This window comes from Opisthocomus hoazin, chromosome 8, assembly GCF_030867145.1.
Source record: "Opisthocomus hoazin isolate bOpiHoa1 chromosome 8, bOpiHoa1.hap1, whole genome shotgun sequence".
NCBI lineage: Eukaryota > Metazoa > Chordata > Aves > Opisthocomiformes > Opisthocomidae > Opisthocomus > Opisthocomus hoazin.
The window spans coordinates 43262665-43277713 of record NC_134421.1 but is presented as its reverse complement, the minus strand read 5'-3'; the positions used below and the strand labels follow the sequence as shown (position 1 = coordinate 43277713).

Genomic DNA, 15049 nt, shown 5'->3' with positions numbered 1-15049 from the left:
CATATATATATATATATATATATATATATATATATATATATTTTCTCTCTCTCTCAACTAATAAATGAAAAATTAACTGTGGAGATTAATAAATATATTCTGTTTTCACATGAAAAATTATGATTGGCAACTAGAGTTAACCATTTTGTATTTCATTATTCTTATAACAGTCCCTTGAGTTACCCAGCTGTCAATCGGTATTCATCCTCATCGCTGTCATCCCAAGCTTCTGCCGAAGTCAGCAATATCACTGGGCAATCAGAAAGCTCCGATGAAGTTTTTAACATGCAGGTACAAATGATTGTCATTCTTCAAACTAAACAGAATCTTTTTTACAAGGCTATTTATTAAACTAATGCTTCTATTACTTCATTCAGAAATCTCGAAGTTACTGCTGAATACTTCTTTTAAAAACCAAATCTTTAAATGGGCTGTTAACATCCTTAGCTTAGAAAGAACAATTTTTTAGGTAACTGTTTCTTCTTCTTTAGCTTAGAGGATGAATTTTTTACACAAGTAATAAGCAGCAGTGCACTATGATGCGAAGTCATCTGACCTTACATAGACTTTTCTGTCCAGTTGTCACAGTTGTGATGTAATTATTTTAATACATTAAATTTCTATTTATTTGATATTTTACTACCTCTTTGTGTGGCTACATTAATGTTTTTTATACTGGTTTGCTATTTTGAAATACTGAGAAACTAGTTAAACAAATGAGATGATGTTCATTTTACTGAAAAGTGTGTTATAAATGTTTGTTTTCCAAACCAGTAAGTATGATCTGGTAACAACAGCATCTCTTCTATACGCAGCCTAGTCCGTCTACCTCAAGCCTGAGTTCTACTCATTCTGCTTCACCTAATGTGACCAGTTCTGCTCCATCCAGTGCCAGAGGTCAGTGCTCGTCTCCTGCAGTAAACCAAATTAAATGGTTCTTGATACATTCCACAGCTGAATTTCTGCATGTTATCACTGGTGAGACATCAAATGTAGCCAGTTCTTTGAGAAATATGAATTACTGGGGATGGAGGATTTCTTTGTTGTAAGCATAGAATTGAAATGTCTGAGTTTCACTGCATGAATTTAATCACTTGACGTGTTTACATTCTAGCCTCTCCTCTGTTGTCTGACAAACATAAACATTCCAGAGAGAACTCTTGCCTGTCCCCCAGAGAGAGGCCCTGCAGTGCCATCTACCCTAATCCTTTGGAAACCTCGCAGGTAGGAAGCTTGTTTGGAGTCTGAAAACAAGTAGCTAAGAAGATGATAAAGGCGCCCGCTGAACTTCAAGCAAATTCAGCGTCTGCTCACTGCTGTTGATTTTCAAGGGCTTTTTTGTTTTGATTTTTTTTAAGCAAATTCCCTAAAATACTTTACAAAGAGATGTGAGTAGAATACATGGTGCGTGATCACATTACTGCTTGCTTTGTCTTGGTTTAGACCAGTTTTTTGGTATTTACTCACTGCAGTGAGAGAGATGCACAGACTTACCAGATGACACAGCCCACTTGTGTGAAACAGCAGCGTTTGTTCAATCTAGGGAAGCAGAAAGAAAGAAAAAGTGTTAGCACAGCAGTTTTCTATGTTGACCTCCCCTTTATTTGTTCTGAAATAGCTAATCCTAGCCACTGTGAGATAATAACCCACTCCATGTAGCAATTTCTGGTTTTCAATGTGGTTTCAGAAAAGACAGGCATTTTGTTACTCCAGAGAAGAGAATGAGTTGAGTTCTTCGCTTAAAATTAGTTACATAGGTCTGTGTGAAATTTGTATCTTTGAAGTTACCTGAAATGCAAAATGAGCTTGGTGAGCTGGCCAATTTTGAATCCTTATTTCATCTTTTCTTGGTAATGGACCTACTTTCCTAAAGTGCTTTCCTTTAACGTAGTTGCTGTTTTAATCTGTGCCATCACACAATGCACCTCTTGCTGAAGCTGAGAAAGACAAGAACTTAAGTACAGGGGGAAAGGCCCTCCTCTCAGCGCTCTCATTTCCACTAGAAGTTTTGCCTCTGATAAGAAAACAACTTGGTAGTCCAGGATCCTTTATTTTAGAAATTATTTGTTGGTATCTCATTAGCTGTGTTCTTGTCCCTTGATTCTTCAGTTACTGAATTGGCTCAGTGTAATTTTTTTCCTCTTTTCTGTTGAAGTCCTCATGTTGTTACCTGAGGGCTTAAGAAGTAATACTGAAGCTTCGCCAGAAGTAAGGGCAGTTCTTGGGAACTACTTACTGGTATAGCTATTGGGCGCTTTCTCAGTGGTAGTGGAGCCAAACCAACGTACAAGGAAGACCAGGAGTTGTTCTTTAAATAAAGCGGTTTTTCAGTTTGCCGCAAAGAAAAAATTGTCCCATTTTTGCTCCCAGACTGCAAACTCTTGCTTTGCCAAGTGGAATGCGACTTCTATCCCCCACTCTACCCGAGATTCGATAAGGGAGGCTGAGGAGCTCGTAGGCCCAGTCCCTACGCTCTCTGAGACTCGCCCGGCAGGAAAATCTCCCAATCTGTCTCTACCCTCAGTGTCCCAAGAGAGGGTAAGTAGAAATTAACTTGCTCGTACAGTGAAGTATGTTTCAAAGGTGAGAAGGTCTGACAGTTTCTTTCTGCCCTCATAACCATAAATGAGGATGTATTTTTCTGGGGAAAGGTGCAATTTCTTTCTCTGGGGCTCTGTTCTCCAAGCAGTAAAAATGGACTGTGATCAGAAACGAAATTCTGATTCTATGCTTTCTGATTAAGAAGGGGAAAAGAAACCCTCAGGGTAATTGTAAGGAGATATCTTAGAGATACCTGCAACCATCATAAGAATTCAGATGCTCGAACTGTTCCTTGTCCTTTGTATTTTTATTCTGACACTCCAACAGTCTTAGTTGGAGCTTGACACTAAGTTCATGAGGAGAGACCACTCATTTATGAATGTCTTTGTGATAGCTTAAAGAATGCAATTTTCACAATAGTTTTTCAACTGGGAAGGATGAGATACACAGGCAAATTCCTGCATTTCAAGTTCTTTCAGGCCATAACTACATTGCTTAAGGAAGTTTGATGGACTTCATAGAACAAGACTGCAGCACCTCTGCATCTGCTTCCCTCATTGAAATTGGTGCTCAAGGTTATCTGTGTACAGCTGTTTTCAGTCAACATCCATTTCTGCTTGCTTTTTGATCTCTGGCTGAACGATTGTGCAGTGTCTCTCCAGCTCCTCCCATACTCTGAAGAGGAACGCCCGCTTAGTTCTTGCACTATTATTCTTCCTAATGGAGCTTTTTGGCTTTCATATTTTTGGACTTTTTTTTTCATGTAATGAAACATTCTCTGGTTGCGCTTGTTCTTCCATATGGTTTTGTATTTCATTATTTTAGTATGTCCTCATTTCTCTGTATTTCATTCAGCTTCTGTCTCTATCTCCTCCAGTTTCAGTTGGTGTTTCAGCCTTTGCTCTCTACCTTCAGAACAGAAAACAGACTTCAGCACTTGCCCACCAGATCCTAGTGCACTGCAGACTCACTAGGCAGTGAATATTCAATCCAGACTAGGCAGGAACATTTTCTGTCACATTAAAGTACACATGTAGTTACATCACCTCAGTTTAATGGTAACTCCAGGAAAACAGGTATTACCTGAGCCAGTGTGACTCTAATACAGGGTAGATAGGCAAACCTAGTGTAGCTCAAAGTCCAGCAAAGCATTCTATCTATGAGATGTTTTAAGTCAAGCTGAATTGGCCAAGTATTTGTTCCTTACTTTGTAACGTGGAGCTGCAATGTGTTGGATCTATGATGATTACTTTGTGGCTGGGTTTGCCATCTTGTGGAACCACAGCATAGTGCCTCGCTGACTTGGCACGGTCCTCTGTGAGCAATGGAAGGAGATACAAGAACAGGATTTGATTTGGATTTCATTGATTGTCTGATCTTGTTTAAAAAAAAATAAAAAGGAAGGAAAGAAAGTAAAGTTTATCTGTTGTCATTTCCTTTAGAAAGTACATCTGAATTACTTGTAGGATTAGCTGTATGATGCTTACATCTGTTATCAAGATAAACTAGTGACCTGCAGATTATTTGAATGCTGCCAAAAGAAATAACTAGTGGAATTTTTAAATTGTTTCATAAATTTACTGTGATTTAAAAAAAAAATAATAATATTCAGAAAAGGAAAGACAAACACACTTTATGGGTTAGCTCTCGTCCACAAGTGAAGTAAGAACACTGCTACAAAAAAAATCAGGATTGGCAATAAGGCACAATGCTCTTCTAAGATAACAGGTGTAACTTGAATATTGTCAAACATTACACCTTGTTCAGATCCTGATTCTGCAGAAGAATTATTGCAGCTCTATCCCTGCACTTGTTTAGCAATCTGTCAGGATACCACTTGAGGAATGAGCCATATTTTGATTTTTAGGGAGCTGGAAACTGTCAGAACTCAGTACATAATAATCCTCCCTCTGATTCTAGTGTGTACAGTTTTCAGAAAACTAGTCTACTCCCTATTTGTATACACATATTTTTATTAAACTGTTTATGTTCTTGGGTGATGTTTATCACTCTTCCTCCAAAGTAAACCTGTGTGGCAGGGATAATAAAAAGCTTTTTGTTTTCTTAAAGGCTACTGAAATACAACAGCAGCTATGCATAAACTGTGCTGTTCTCAATTTACAGAGAATGCTGTTCAATCATATTGGAGACGGTGCTTTGCCACGAAGTGATTCCAATCTGCCTGGCCCTGAAAAAGGTGAGTGGAAATGTTGCACCATACCATAGTCTTGGAAGCAATGGAAATATAATTAATCTGTCATATTCCTGTAGAATGCTAATTCTTTTGAGCACATACCGTCATCTCCAAGTTTCAAAACATTCTAACTAGCCAACTAAATTATGCTAGCACTTTAAGTTTCAAAACACTTTACCAAAAAGGGGGGAACATGGTGTTTCTTTAAACTGAATGTTGCACTCAAGGGCCCAGAAGTTCGCAGGAAGGGCTGATGGAGCGGCAGGTTGCAGCAGGCTGCCTGCGAGAGCTCTCATTTCTGCTTTCCAAGAGAGACATATGGGATGATGAACCCTGGAGATGAACTTCTGAACTTCTGGAGACTGGAGCAGAGAGAAGCTATAGAGAAGCACAGAGTTCTGAAGTTTGGTACCTGCAAGTCCTCTTTACCAAATAGAAGTCACTGTGCTTTTGGTTACGCTTTGATGGAAGACAAAAGATCAGTGTTTTTGGGGAATTTTGTTTTTAATTAGAGTAAATGAGAAACCTATGAATTTCCATAGACAAAAAACTGTCTTGTATAATCTTGTGCATGGGGAAATTCAATATTGTTGGCACAGTTACTGTGCCAAGATTTCATTATGTGCTCCACATCCATAGTATGCTCCATCGTTTCACTATGCACTGCCCTTTGTGGTACCCTGAATAAAAGATACAGTGAAACAGGTATACTGAAAATAAACATTTTTAAGAATATACTGTAACAAGAACTGACCAGGAATCAGATTTTCATCAATAAGAGCTGATTTTTATAAGTATTTTTGTGTCCAGGTTTCTATGAAAGCTCAGTGTGGAATTTTTCACAGGGCTGAAAAAACATGTGAAATAATTTAACATGGAAATGGCAAAACTTTTCCACTGGCCTATGCAGCCAAGTACATTACAGAATTGTTAAAATAAAATATTCTCTCCTGGAGACTTTGGCAGTCCAAAGAACTGAAAGCTTGGATCATTTAAAAGAAAAAATTGGCTTGTCGAGAGATTCAGGCATTGAAGTACCTAGGTCTGGTGCCAAGTCATTTTTAGGATGAGGGCAAAACCATACTGCTAAGTGACAGCCTACAACAAAAAGCAAACATTTTTTTTTACAATAGAAAAGATCCTCTAGAAAACAGATTATTCTGTGCAGTGTTCTCAGAGTCAACTAATGTGCAATTACAGTGTAATGATATTGTTACAGATATGAAACAACACAAAAGGTACAGTACAAATAATAAGTCTGGTATATACTGGAATAGTGGGATTGCAGTCCTGAGAGCCCTTGATGTTGCTATAATAACAATAATTGATACCATCAGTTAGCAACAATACTTGGCTTTTACTTAGTCTTTCTAAATGAGCACAGAGTCCTTGCTTGTGGTTCTCTACTCACAGCTATGAAAGAAGAAGAAAACTCATGGCAAGGCAAGAGGTTTGAGGCTTTCAAAGTGGGGGGGTTTGGTGGGGGTGTTTTTGGGGGGAAGGGAGACATCTGAAGCGGGGGGGTCCACTTTTTTACAGGTTGTGTAAGAAAACTTGTGGAGTTTAAGCTAGCATTTATCCTGTTCATGTTAAACACCTCGTCTTTCTGTCTGTCTGACTTCTTTCCAATATTGGTGGCTCCTTGATAACATGAAATAATCCAGTTCTGTTAAAAAAGCTGTTCCAGGCCTTATGGGATCATTCAACTAAAGTAATTGAATTTGTTAAGGGTAACACAGACAAATACAACAGCCAATTTTATGTACGTCAGGGTGATAGTCAATTTACATGATCAAGCAGAGATCCTCGGCCATGCATACAAACAGTGTATATAAATTTTCTTAGTCCACAATAATTTAATTTGATTTTTCTTTTCCAGACATCTTCATTTCTTTGAATTTTTGCTTTCTCCATTTTGTGCCCTTCTTTCCACTTTCTTTCAGTTTTGAATTTGTAGCCTATGCAGGCAACAAAAGACTGTTAGCACTGGAAGCTTTCTGAAAGATGTTGATTGGAATTTGTCGAGTTCCTTTCTCTAGTCCCTTCTGTATATAAAATGAGTTAATGGAAACAGTTATGAATAGTCTGTTCCCCTCTGCCTAGAAACCTTTAAATAGGAGGCTGGTGTGAAGATAAACTGATTATATTAACAGCCTTGCAGCTTATCTCCCTTTGTGGCTGGATTTGCAGGCACCAGAGTGCTATCTCTGCTGGTCCCAATTGCCGCACAATCGCAAACTGACCTGACAGCCAGATGCACACATCAGGCAACCAGAAGATTGACAGCATTATTTAAGAGCTTTTCAAATGCTGATGTAATCATGAGAGCTTTTCAGGCAGGCTTGCTAAGTTGTTTAACATTTTCACTCTGTATATTTTTACCCTTGTGGATAAAGGCAAGTTAGAGAGCTAGAAGTGTTGACACTTATGCCAGCTTTTTCATTTTCTTCCAGCTGTAAACACCACCCCCAGCAGCTGGAGCCTGGACAGTGGGAAGGAAGCCAGAAACACATCAGAAATTGGAAAGCTTATATCTCCTCCTGTACCACCAAGACCTGCACAGACTGGTGAGTTAATGGACATTTCAGGCTACGCTCCAGTAAAAAAGTGATTTACTTGAGGGCTTAGGTTCTTTGCACTCTGATTAATGTTTAACTTCTTGGGCAGGTTAATTTATTATTTGATTACTTACATGGAAGGCTGTAGAACTGCCTCCACAGGTATTTTCATCTTGTTAATGTTCTCTGTAGCGGTCTGTTTCCAATACTGTGCCTCTTCACTTAATGATTGAGTGGTTTCAGACAGTTCATGCTGGTACTAGGGAGGATGATCAAATTTAGTCTTTTGATCTTATGATAATTGGAGGTTAGCAGTCATAAATGATCATTAACCACAAAGAATCTTACTGGACAGAAAACGCAGAGCAATCATGGAAGTACATGAGTTCTGTTACTGTAACCAATTTGCCTTTCAAAAGGTTGATTTCCATTTAAAGGAAATGCTGCTTAAGTGATACTATAAATATAATTGTTCTCAAGGGAGTGACTTTGCTTTTCGTGTTTTAAGCATATGACTCAAAGTATGTTTGGGCATGTTTATATTGTATTTACAGGTAAATGTTTGATATAAGTACATCATGTATTCTCTTTTGTCTTATCTGACATACAAATACATAATATATTTTTGAAGAGAACAATTAAAAGAGGAGGGGAAAAGTTATACTGACTTTTTTTGAATCTTGTTATCATTTGGTAAGATATAAGCCAATTTACAGTTATGTAAAATTTGTTAGAGAAGATGGATGCAGAAATTTGTTATACTTCATTGGTTGTACTGCAAGATAAGCCTGACAACAAAGTAAAATAAACAAAATCTCTAAAACTATTTGCAGCCATCAGGCAAATACCTAGAGGGAACCAGAGATTATAATGCTTGTGTATAGAACGATCTCCTATCTACTTAAAAAGATTTTTTAGTGAAAATTGTAATGCCAAGAGTGCACTGAAATCTTTCTGACTTTACAGCATCACCAGCAAGACACATAGCCTCCGTTTCCCCTTCTCCTGCTGGCAGATCACCAATGAAGGTACCGTCTTACTGCAGTGAATCGCCTTTGTGAGACAGGTTGTATGTGTTGTCGGGTAGATAGTATCTATTTAATATACATTATTTGGGATTATATTGTTTTCCTTTTATTGTCATATGCCTATACAAAAGCCATTTGCAAGAGTTAAGTAGCCATAACAATTACAGCAGCTCTGAAGATTTTCAAAGCTGCAGGCAAGAAGCCTAATCTTCAGACTCTTTCACCTCTCAATATTGGGCTTCTCACCTCCATGGATAATCAAGCTCACCTCAGTCAGCGGACAGAAGGGAGTTCAAGAAATAAATGCAAGACGTGCCCGATGGTCCACCTAGTCCAGAATTCTGTCTCCAACAGTGACAAAAGGGGAGATGTTAGCCGAGAGAACCTGTTGTGCAACCGATTCCTCTTAGTCTTCTAGCATCCAGAGCTGTTTGATTAGAGGGTGTGTTAGAGAATAATCCCTACTTCAGTCATTTTAATATCCATTTCCTCTGCAGAATGATGCAGGGAGGTTGTGTAAGGAGTTGGAAGTAGTTTGAAGCTTGCCAGTAGGGAACATTACGCACAGGGTGTGAATAAGCATTGGTTCTTCTCCGGCAGTTAAACACCCGTAGCAGTTGGGGATCCAGGCTAAACTGAGCAGGTTTCATTTCTGTTTCAAGATAATGGAATGTGTCAGTAGCCACTTGCGCAACAGCTTATTGGTTGGAAAACTTGGCCAGGAGGTCTGTGTCTTCCACAGCACTGGAGGGCACAAACACGCAGCCTGCGTATTCCCGGGAAACCCCGGTACTGACAGACTGCAGAACATTACTCTCGGGAATAACCTCTACCACTCCACTGATCAGAGAGAATTCTGTGGTTAGAAATACGAGGGTCAACAACCTGGAAGGACAGCAGATATAAAGGAGCATGGCTGGTGCTTCAGGCACCTGGGTGAGAGGGCAGAGGGAGGCAGCCCTGCCCGAGTGGTCCCTCAGATACCCAATACTGCAGTGGTACACATCTCCTGAGGAGGAGGAAGGTGGCACCCCAAAATGCCTCCTTTCCCCTTGAGGTCCCTAATCACAAGTCCACAGTCGTTCTTCTGTTTGTCATCCCATGAGCCTGTAACATTTCCACTTGTGGCTGCGCAGTGGTCCAGGTTCAACACAGAGCAATTGTGGTGGCCATCAGTGTCCCATAGTCCTGTTACTGCAGTTACCTTCTGCTGAAGGGAACACTGACCCCAGGTTTCAATACTAACTGCCTACTAGGAAGTTCTTCAGAGCATTAGGGTCTTGTACAAAAGGTGAGTGACCCTTCCTTTTTATTCCTGATGATTCATAGGGATGTTTGAAGCTTGTCCTAACATTTTCTGCTGAAGGCCTGGACAGAATTTAAGCATTTTACAGCTACAGTCTGGATTGCTGCTTGGGAGAGGAATGCTGGCCCAGAATACTTCTGAGAGTAGCTGGATCTCACTTTGAGCATCCACGAATTTCCAGACTGTTTTGGTGTCTAGCCTGTTACTCAGCAGTGGTACAAGCAGTCTGCACTGCTGTCGGGAACCAAGTGCTTACCCCTGCTCAGCTCCTAAATTGAAGGAGGCAGGATTTACACATATTTGCTCTTGTTCTGAATGACAAAAGCAAAGGTCCTAAATCTTGTCTATGGTCACAATCTAAGTGTCAAGCGTTGTTGGAACTTGAACCAATTACATCATTTAGTTGACAGCCTTGACCCTGGGTGTTCGTGGGTGTAGGAATGCAGCTGCAGCCTCCTCACACGCAGAGGAATGGAACCTGAAACAAGTAGCTAAACAGGCTCCTTGCAATGTCTGAAATGTCTTCAACACATATTCAGCTTAAAATAAAACTTGCTCTGCTTTTCCCTAGCCATACACAGGGCTCAGTTTTTACCCTTTGTTCCAACTGATGCGTGCTGCCAGAGAAGGCCATCTTAGCACAAAACCCACTGATGTATTTTTATTTTTCCATTGCTTTCAGTGCACTGTGGAGCCAGTCCTAGATAGATAACTAAGATTATCTCAACAGCGTAAAGTCAGTGCAGCCAGCTCTGTACACCCCTGCCCCTCTGCCTCCCCTCCTCACTCTGTGTTGCGTGGCTCACACTCTCGCCTCAAGCTGAGCAGCTGAGCGCCAACCAGTCTAACGAGAATTGGGGTGGCAAATTTGTATTTGATGGGATTTCTCCATCCCTTTCTTAGCCTGTGCTGGAGGCCATTAAGTCTAGATTGTCTTCGATAGCTCTAGTCAAAATTAGGTAAGTTGCAAAAACTCCTCAACTTGCAAAGTGTGGTCTAAGCTTTTACGGTTTTCAGTTGGAGTTGCTTCACTAGAATAGGACTGCTCAGTGGTTTTAGGTAGGGCTTTACTGTCCCTGCCTTCTGTTCTTCCTCAGCACTGTTGGCGCTTGGGCCCGCAGCTCCCCGTCCCTCACCTTCCCCCCAAACCCATGTGGCTGCTGGTGCCGCCATTTGCAACCTTTGCCCTCATCGGACCCTCGTCCCTAGGGCCCGCGGTAGTGGTTTGCGTTCCGTCCAAGCGGCACGGTGGCTCCAAGGAGCGCCTGGGAGATGGGGGAGAGAGGGAGAGGCAGGGTTCAGGACGCTGGTCTGCAGCAGCAGCGGCGGCCATGCCTCACTGCTGGCCTTCCTGCTGCTGCCGCCCGGAGCTGCACCCGGAGCTGCCATTGGCGCGGCACCCGCTCGGTGCCTCAGCCCCGACCTTGGCGTTACGGCGCGCTGGGAAGCGACGCCACGTCGTGGCACAACAGCGCGGTAAAACTGTGAGGAAGAGCTGTGGGGAATGAGCCCGGAACCGGGGAGACTGAGGCGGCGGCAGCGGCGGCGGCGGGGCGCTAGGGGGCAGGGCGCCCCCAGGCAGGCGGCGCGCGGGGCCGCGCCTCGCCTCAGGCCGCCAGAACTGAGGGCTCCTCGCAAGGGCTTCCAGATTTTTCCAGGGCGTTACGGCGGAAAGGTAACATTTAAATGTCATTTTTCTTCCACTTCCGTGAATTACTGGCAGGAGCGCAGTTTAAGGTGCACCGAGGCGCTCGTGGAATGAGCTTTTCATTGCTTTCTTACTGGATCTTAGTCAAACAGGGACGCAACCGTTCACGTTTACCCAGCGTCAGAGCCTGCGCGCCGTACCTCTGTGTGTTTTCAGTCTGAGCGCAGGAACGCCCCCCCTCGTTTACTGCAGGTAAATTCTTCTTCTGCCCTTCCTTTTGAGCAGGGGTCTGTGCAGTCGTTCACCCCGTCTCCGGTGGAGTGTCACTCTTCGGGGCTCATCTCCAGCTCCCCGGCGCTGTCGGGGAGCTACAGCAGCGGCATCTCTTCGCTCAGCCGATGCAGCACCTCGGAGACATCGGGCTTCGAAAGCCAAGGCAGCGAACCGACAGTGACTGTCCCGAGCTACAGCGTTTCCGAGGAGCCTGTGAGAAGAGAAAGCAAAACCCCGCCGCCTTACAGCGTGTACGAGCGGACTTTGAAGCGCCCCGTTCCTCTACCTCACAGCCTCTCCATCCCGCCCGCCGCCGACCCGCCGGCGCTGCCGCCCAAGCCGCAGCTGGTCCGGCCGAACAACCTGGAGAACAGCAGCAGGAGGACTGAGCAGGTTCCCCGGCCCAGGCCTCTGCCCCGCAAAGTCTCTCAGCTATGAGGAGCCGCTTTTATATTTCATTGCAACCAATTCTTTGCCGTTTAAGAAATAATATTTTTTAAAAATGGTAAAACGCGTTTAGTTAGGCACTTTAATATTTTTGTCCACCTTTCTTTTGAGTAATTTCGAAATGCTTATTAATATTATGTTGCACATTTCAAATGAAATTACTAATTTAGGTTGCCAGATAGTATAGGAAGCATGAATGAGAGGATTTTTTTTTTTAATCTCATGGTGGTGAATACTGATAAATGCTTTTATTTGTACTTTATTTTTATTTAAAAATTTAAATCTAAATCCCTACAACTCTCATTTGAGTTAGCCGAATGCTTCTTTCAAAACACAGAATATACTGACTGGATCTTTACTACTAGAGATAAATGCACGCTTTCTAACAAAGTAGTCTGTAGACTAGGATGTTTCTGCAAGTAGGCTGAAAGTTGTTTCTCTTACCCGATGAACAGGTTGGTCATTTCAAATGTCTGTGGAAAAATAGAGATATAATGCAAGTTATACTGCAGAGAACTGTTGTGAGAATGTGGTTTGGAATTTTGGAAACACACGCTTCATTTATGTTATTTTTAAGATGGAAAAATACCTGCCTTTTGTTCAGTGTAGAACACCGTTCTGGTGAATCTTGATAAGGTTCTGTGCCGTTCGTGTGTTACTGTACCTGACGCATCCTTTTCTTTTTGAGGTGCAATTTGCTTTTATTCTTCCAGTTAATGTTTTGTTGTTGTTGTTGTTCTTATGGTTTTGGTTTTTAAAAAGCTAGCAGTTTGCTAGTGGAGGTTCTCTGCTGTTTTTGAAAGTACACCCTAAAATCCAGTCTGTGTGAAATAGGTACAAATGAATTGTCCATTTAACTTGTGTACAGGAATCAGTACTGACTAGTACCAAGGCAATACACTAAACAAACAATTTTTTAAAAATACAAACAACTGGATATCAGTCAATAAATTTCAAAAGCTAATTGCAGAGGTCATTAATAATTGTGTAAAAACCTAGCAAAAATTCTGAGCAGCTCTTCGGATGTGTACGTGCCAGTGGAGTCGGGTTTTGGATTTGCTTCTTAGATTGAGTTCATCACCATCATCTTTACTGCAGGAGAATGGTGTTTGGCCTTAGGTTGTATTTTAGTGACTGGCATCTGAAGAGCTCTGGAAAGCTAGTGCCAAGCCGTAGGAATGTGGAGGAGAAGAAAAAAAAAGCACCTTCTGTATGTTGTTGGTTTTTTTTTTTTTTGTATCTTCTTTCTTTTACTGACTGTTTAACATGTGCTTGGGAACAGATGTGTGAACTGCGTTTTAAATCATGCTGTTAAAAATACTCTCCCTCTTTTGTTGGGAAGCTCATGTTGTTTTTAGCTGTGTTTTTGTTGATAGTTTAACTGGAAGAAAGTGACCACTTTTTATATAAATTCTCGCAATTAAGCCTTCAGCAGTTACAAGCTGTTGACGGTAGTTATAGAGGTTTTCTATAATAAATGTTCAAGTATTTTTGTACATAATTGGTAAATTTTAATAAGGAGTGTACCATTATGTGAAAAAGAAGCAAACAGTTGTGTATGCAGTAAGATTGTTATAATTATGCCAAATACTTTATGTATGGAAAAAAGAATATTTGTAAATATGTGCTTTTAACAATAATTCTGCCATATTGACTTTACAATTTTGAATGTCAGAAAAAATTAATATATGTTAAAATATTTATGTTTTAGTGAAAGTATTCATAACTTGAAAAGGAACGTATGAATTTTAGCTTTGTATCTTGCCGATTTCAAGGTCTGAAATTCCTTCAACTAGCTCTCGCTTTCTACTATAACATTTTTGTGTCTGTAACCACATCATAAAAGGTGTAGAAGGCTACATATTTATGCTGATATAAAGAGGTAATGCCTGAGATTTAAATAAGGTGTCTCGAGTAAGATAACAAAGCTGCTTTGGTTTTATTTATTTTTCACCCCTGTGTAGTTTAATAGATTTTGTTGACTTGAGCACAGTATGAATCAGTGTTATTTGCTCCTGAAGCCATTTTTTAATTTCTGGCAGTGAGCAGAGTTGATGACTTTATCGTTTGCGTGCATCACTGAAGTCAGCTTTGCAGCAAAACATTTCACAAAGTTTCTGTTTACCTAGACACTCATATGGGTTGCTGCATAGTGTTAATATGGAATAAAAGGACTTGATTAGTCTTTACAAGACAACATCTGTTCTACAGAACGAGAGATTATAATTCAGTTTGTCGCGGAATTAAAGCTCTGACTCCTTGTCTTGGTAAATCCAATTTTCTTTCTGTTTAAAAATCTCCTCGTGGATCCAGTTTTCTCCCTCTTTGGATCCGTAATTGCTTTGTGAGACAACGTGGAGAGTAGTGACCTGCTCTTCTGAACAAGTGAAGAATGTAAAATTTACTAGGAGAGTTCACTGTAAATTAACCTGCATGAGCGCTCTGTTTTTATAACCGTGACATCAGGAATACTCCGAACGATAGCAGATGGTGTAAAATTGACAGAGTACTCTAAAACTGAGCTGACACTTTTTCTGCGTAGCCAGTTTTGACAAATGGATTCTGTAGTCAGCTTTTCAACCTGGTTTCCTATAAAACATGTAGTATGAAATTTTGTTATGTATGTTGCAACGCCCAGTGCTTGAAAAGCTAATGTAAATAAAGGTCTCGTTTGAATTTTATGTATTACTCATAAATGTATTTTTATCGCTTTCTGGGTGACAGTGAGTAATTTGGAAGGTCGTATAAGAGGACCTGTGAGAAGAAGTTGCTGTTACTACTCAACAGCTTGAATGTTAGCCAATGCACGTGTAGTAGGTGAGATGATCTGGCCTTCAGATGCTGCGTTTGAGACACTGGTACCCCTGGGATACCACAGAAGCAACTCCAAACCTGACTGGCTGGCTTTGAGATGATGTTGTTCAGACCGGTTCTTAGGACAGGCCTCCACAGTGTGAGTGAACTCCGTTATCGCGATGTCTGGAGTCGGATCGTAGCCAATAGCCTCTGTCCTGAAAGAGGCGCAAAGCTGAAGTTACCTCTTGGTGGCGAAGG

At 41.2% G+C, this 15049-nt stretch overlaps 1 protein-coding gene across 5 annotated transcripts in view; it reads left to right on the top strand.

Moving 5' to 3' along the window:
• Positions 1 to 14676, top strand: part of DOCK4 (dedicator of cytokinesis 4) — a 263237-nt gene extending 248561 nt beyond the window's left edge. For 3 of the 5 annotated variants that reach the window (XM_075427729.1, XM_075427730.1, XM_075427728.1), the window contains 8 exons: positions 171 to 291; positions 816 to 897; positions 1115 to 1224; positions 2371 to 2538; positions 4666 to 4738; positions 7189 to 7302; positions 8260 to 8321; positions 11561 to 14676. In XM_075427729.1, coding sequence (XP_075283844.1) covers positions 171 to 291; positions 816 to 897; positions 1115 to 1224; positions 2371 to 2538; positions 4666 to 4738; positions 7189 to 7302; positions 8260 to 8321; positions 11561 to 11986 — 1156 coding nt within the window. In that variant the 3' untranslated portion in view covers positions 11987 to 14676. The remainder of the gene's footprint in view (positions 1 to 170; positions 292 to 815; positions 898 to 1114; positions 1225 to 2370; positions 2539 to 4665; positions 4739 to 7188; positions 7303 to 8259; positions 8322 to 11560) is intronic. The other 2 variants (XM_075427733.1, XM_075427732.1) reach the window with 1 other exon arrangement.
• The last annotated feature ends 373 nt before the right edge of the window (positions 14677 to 15049 follow it).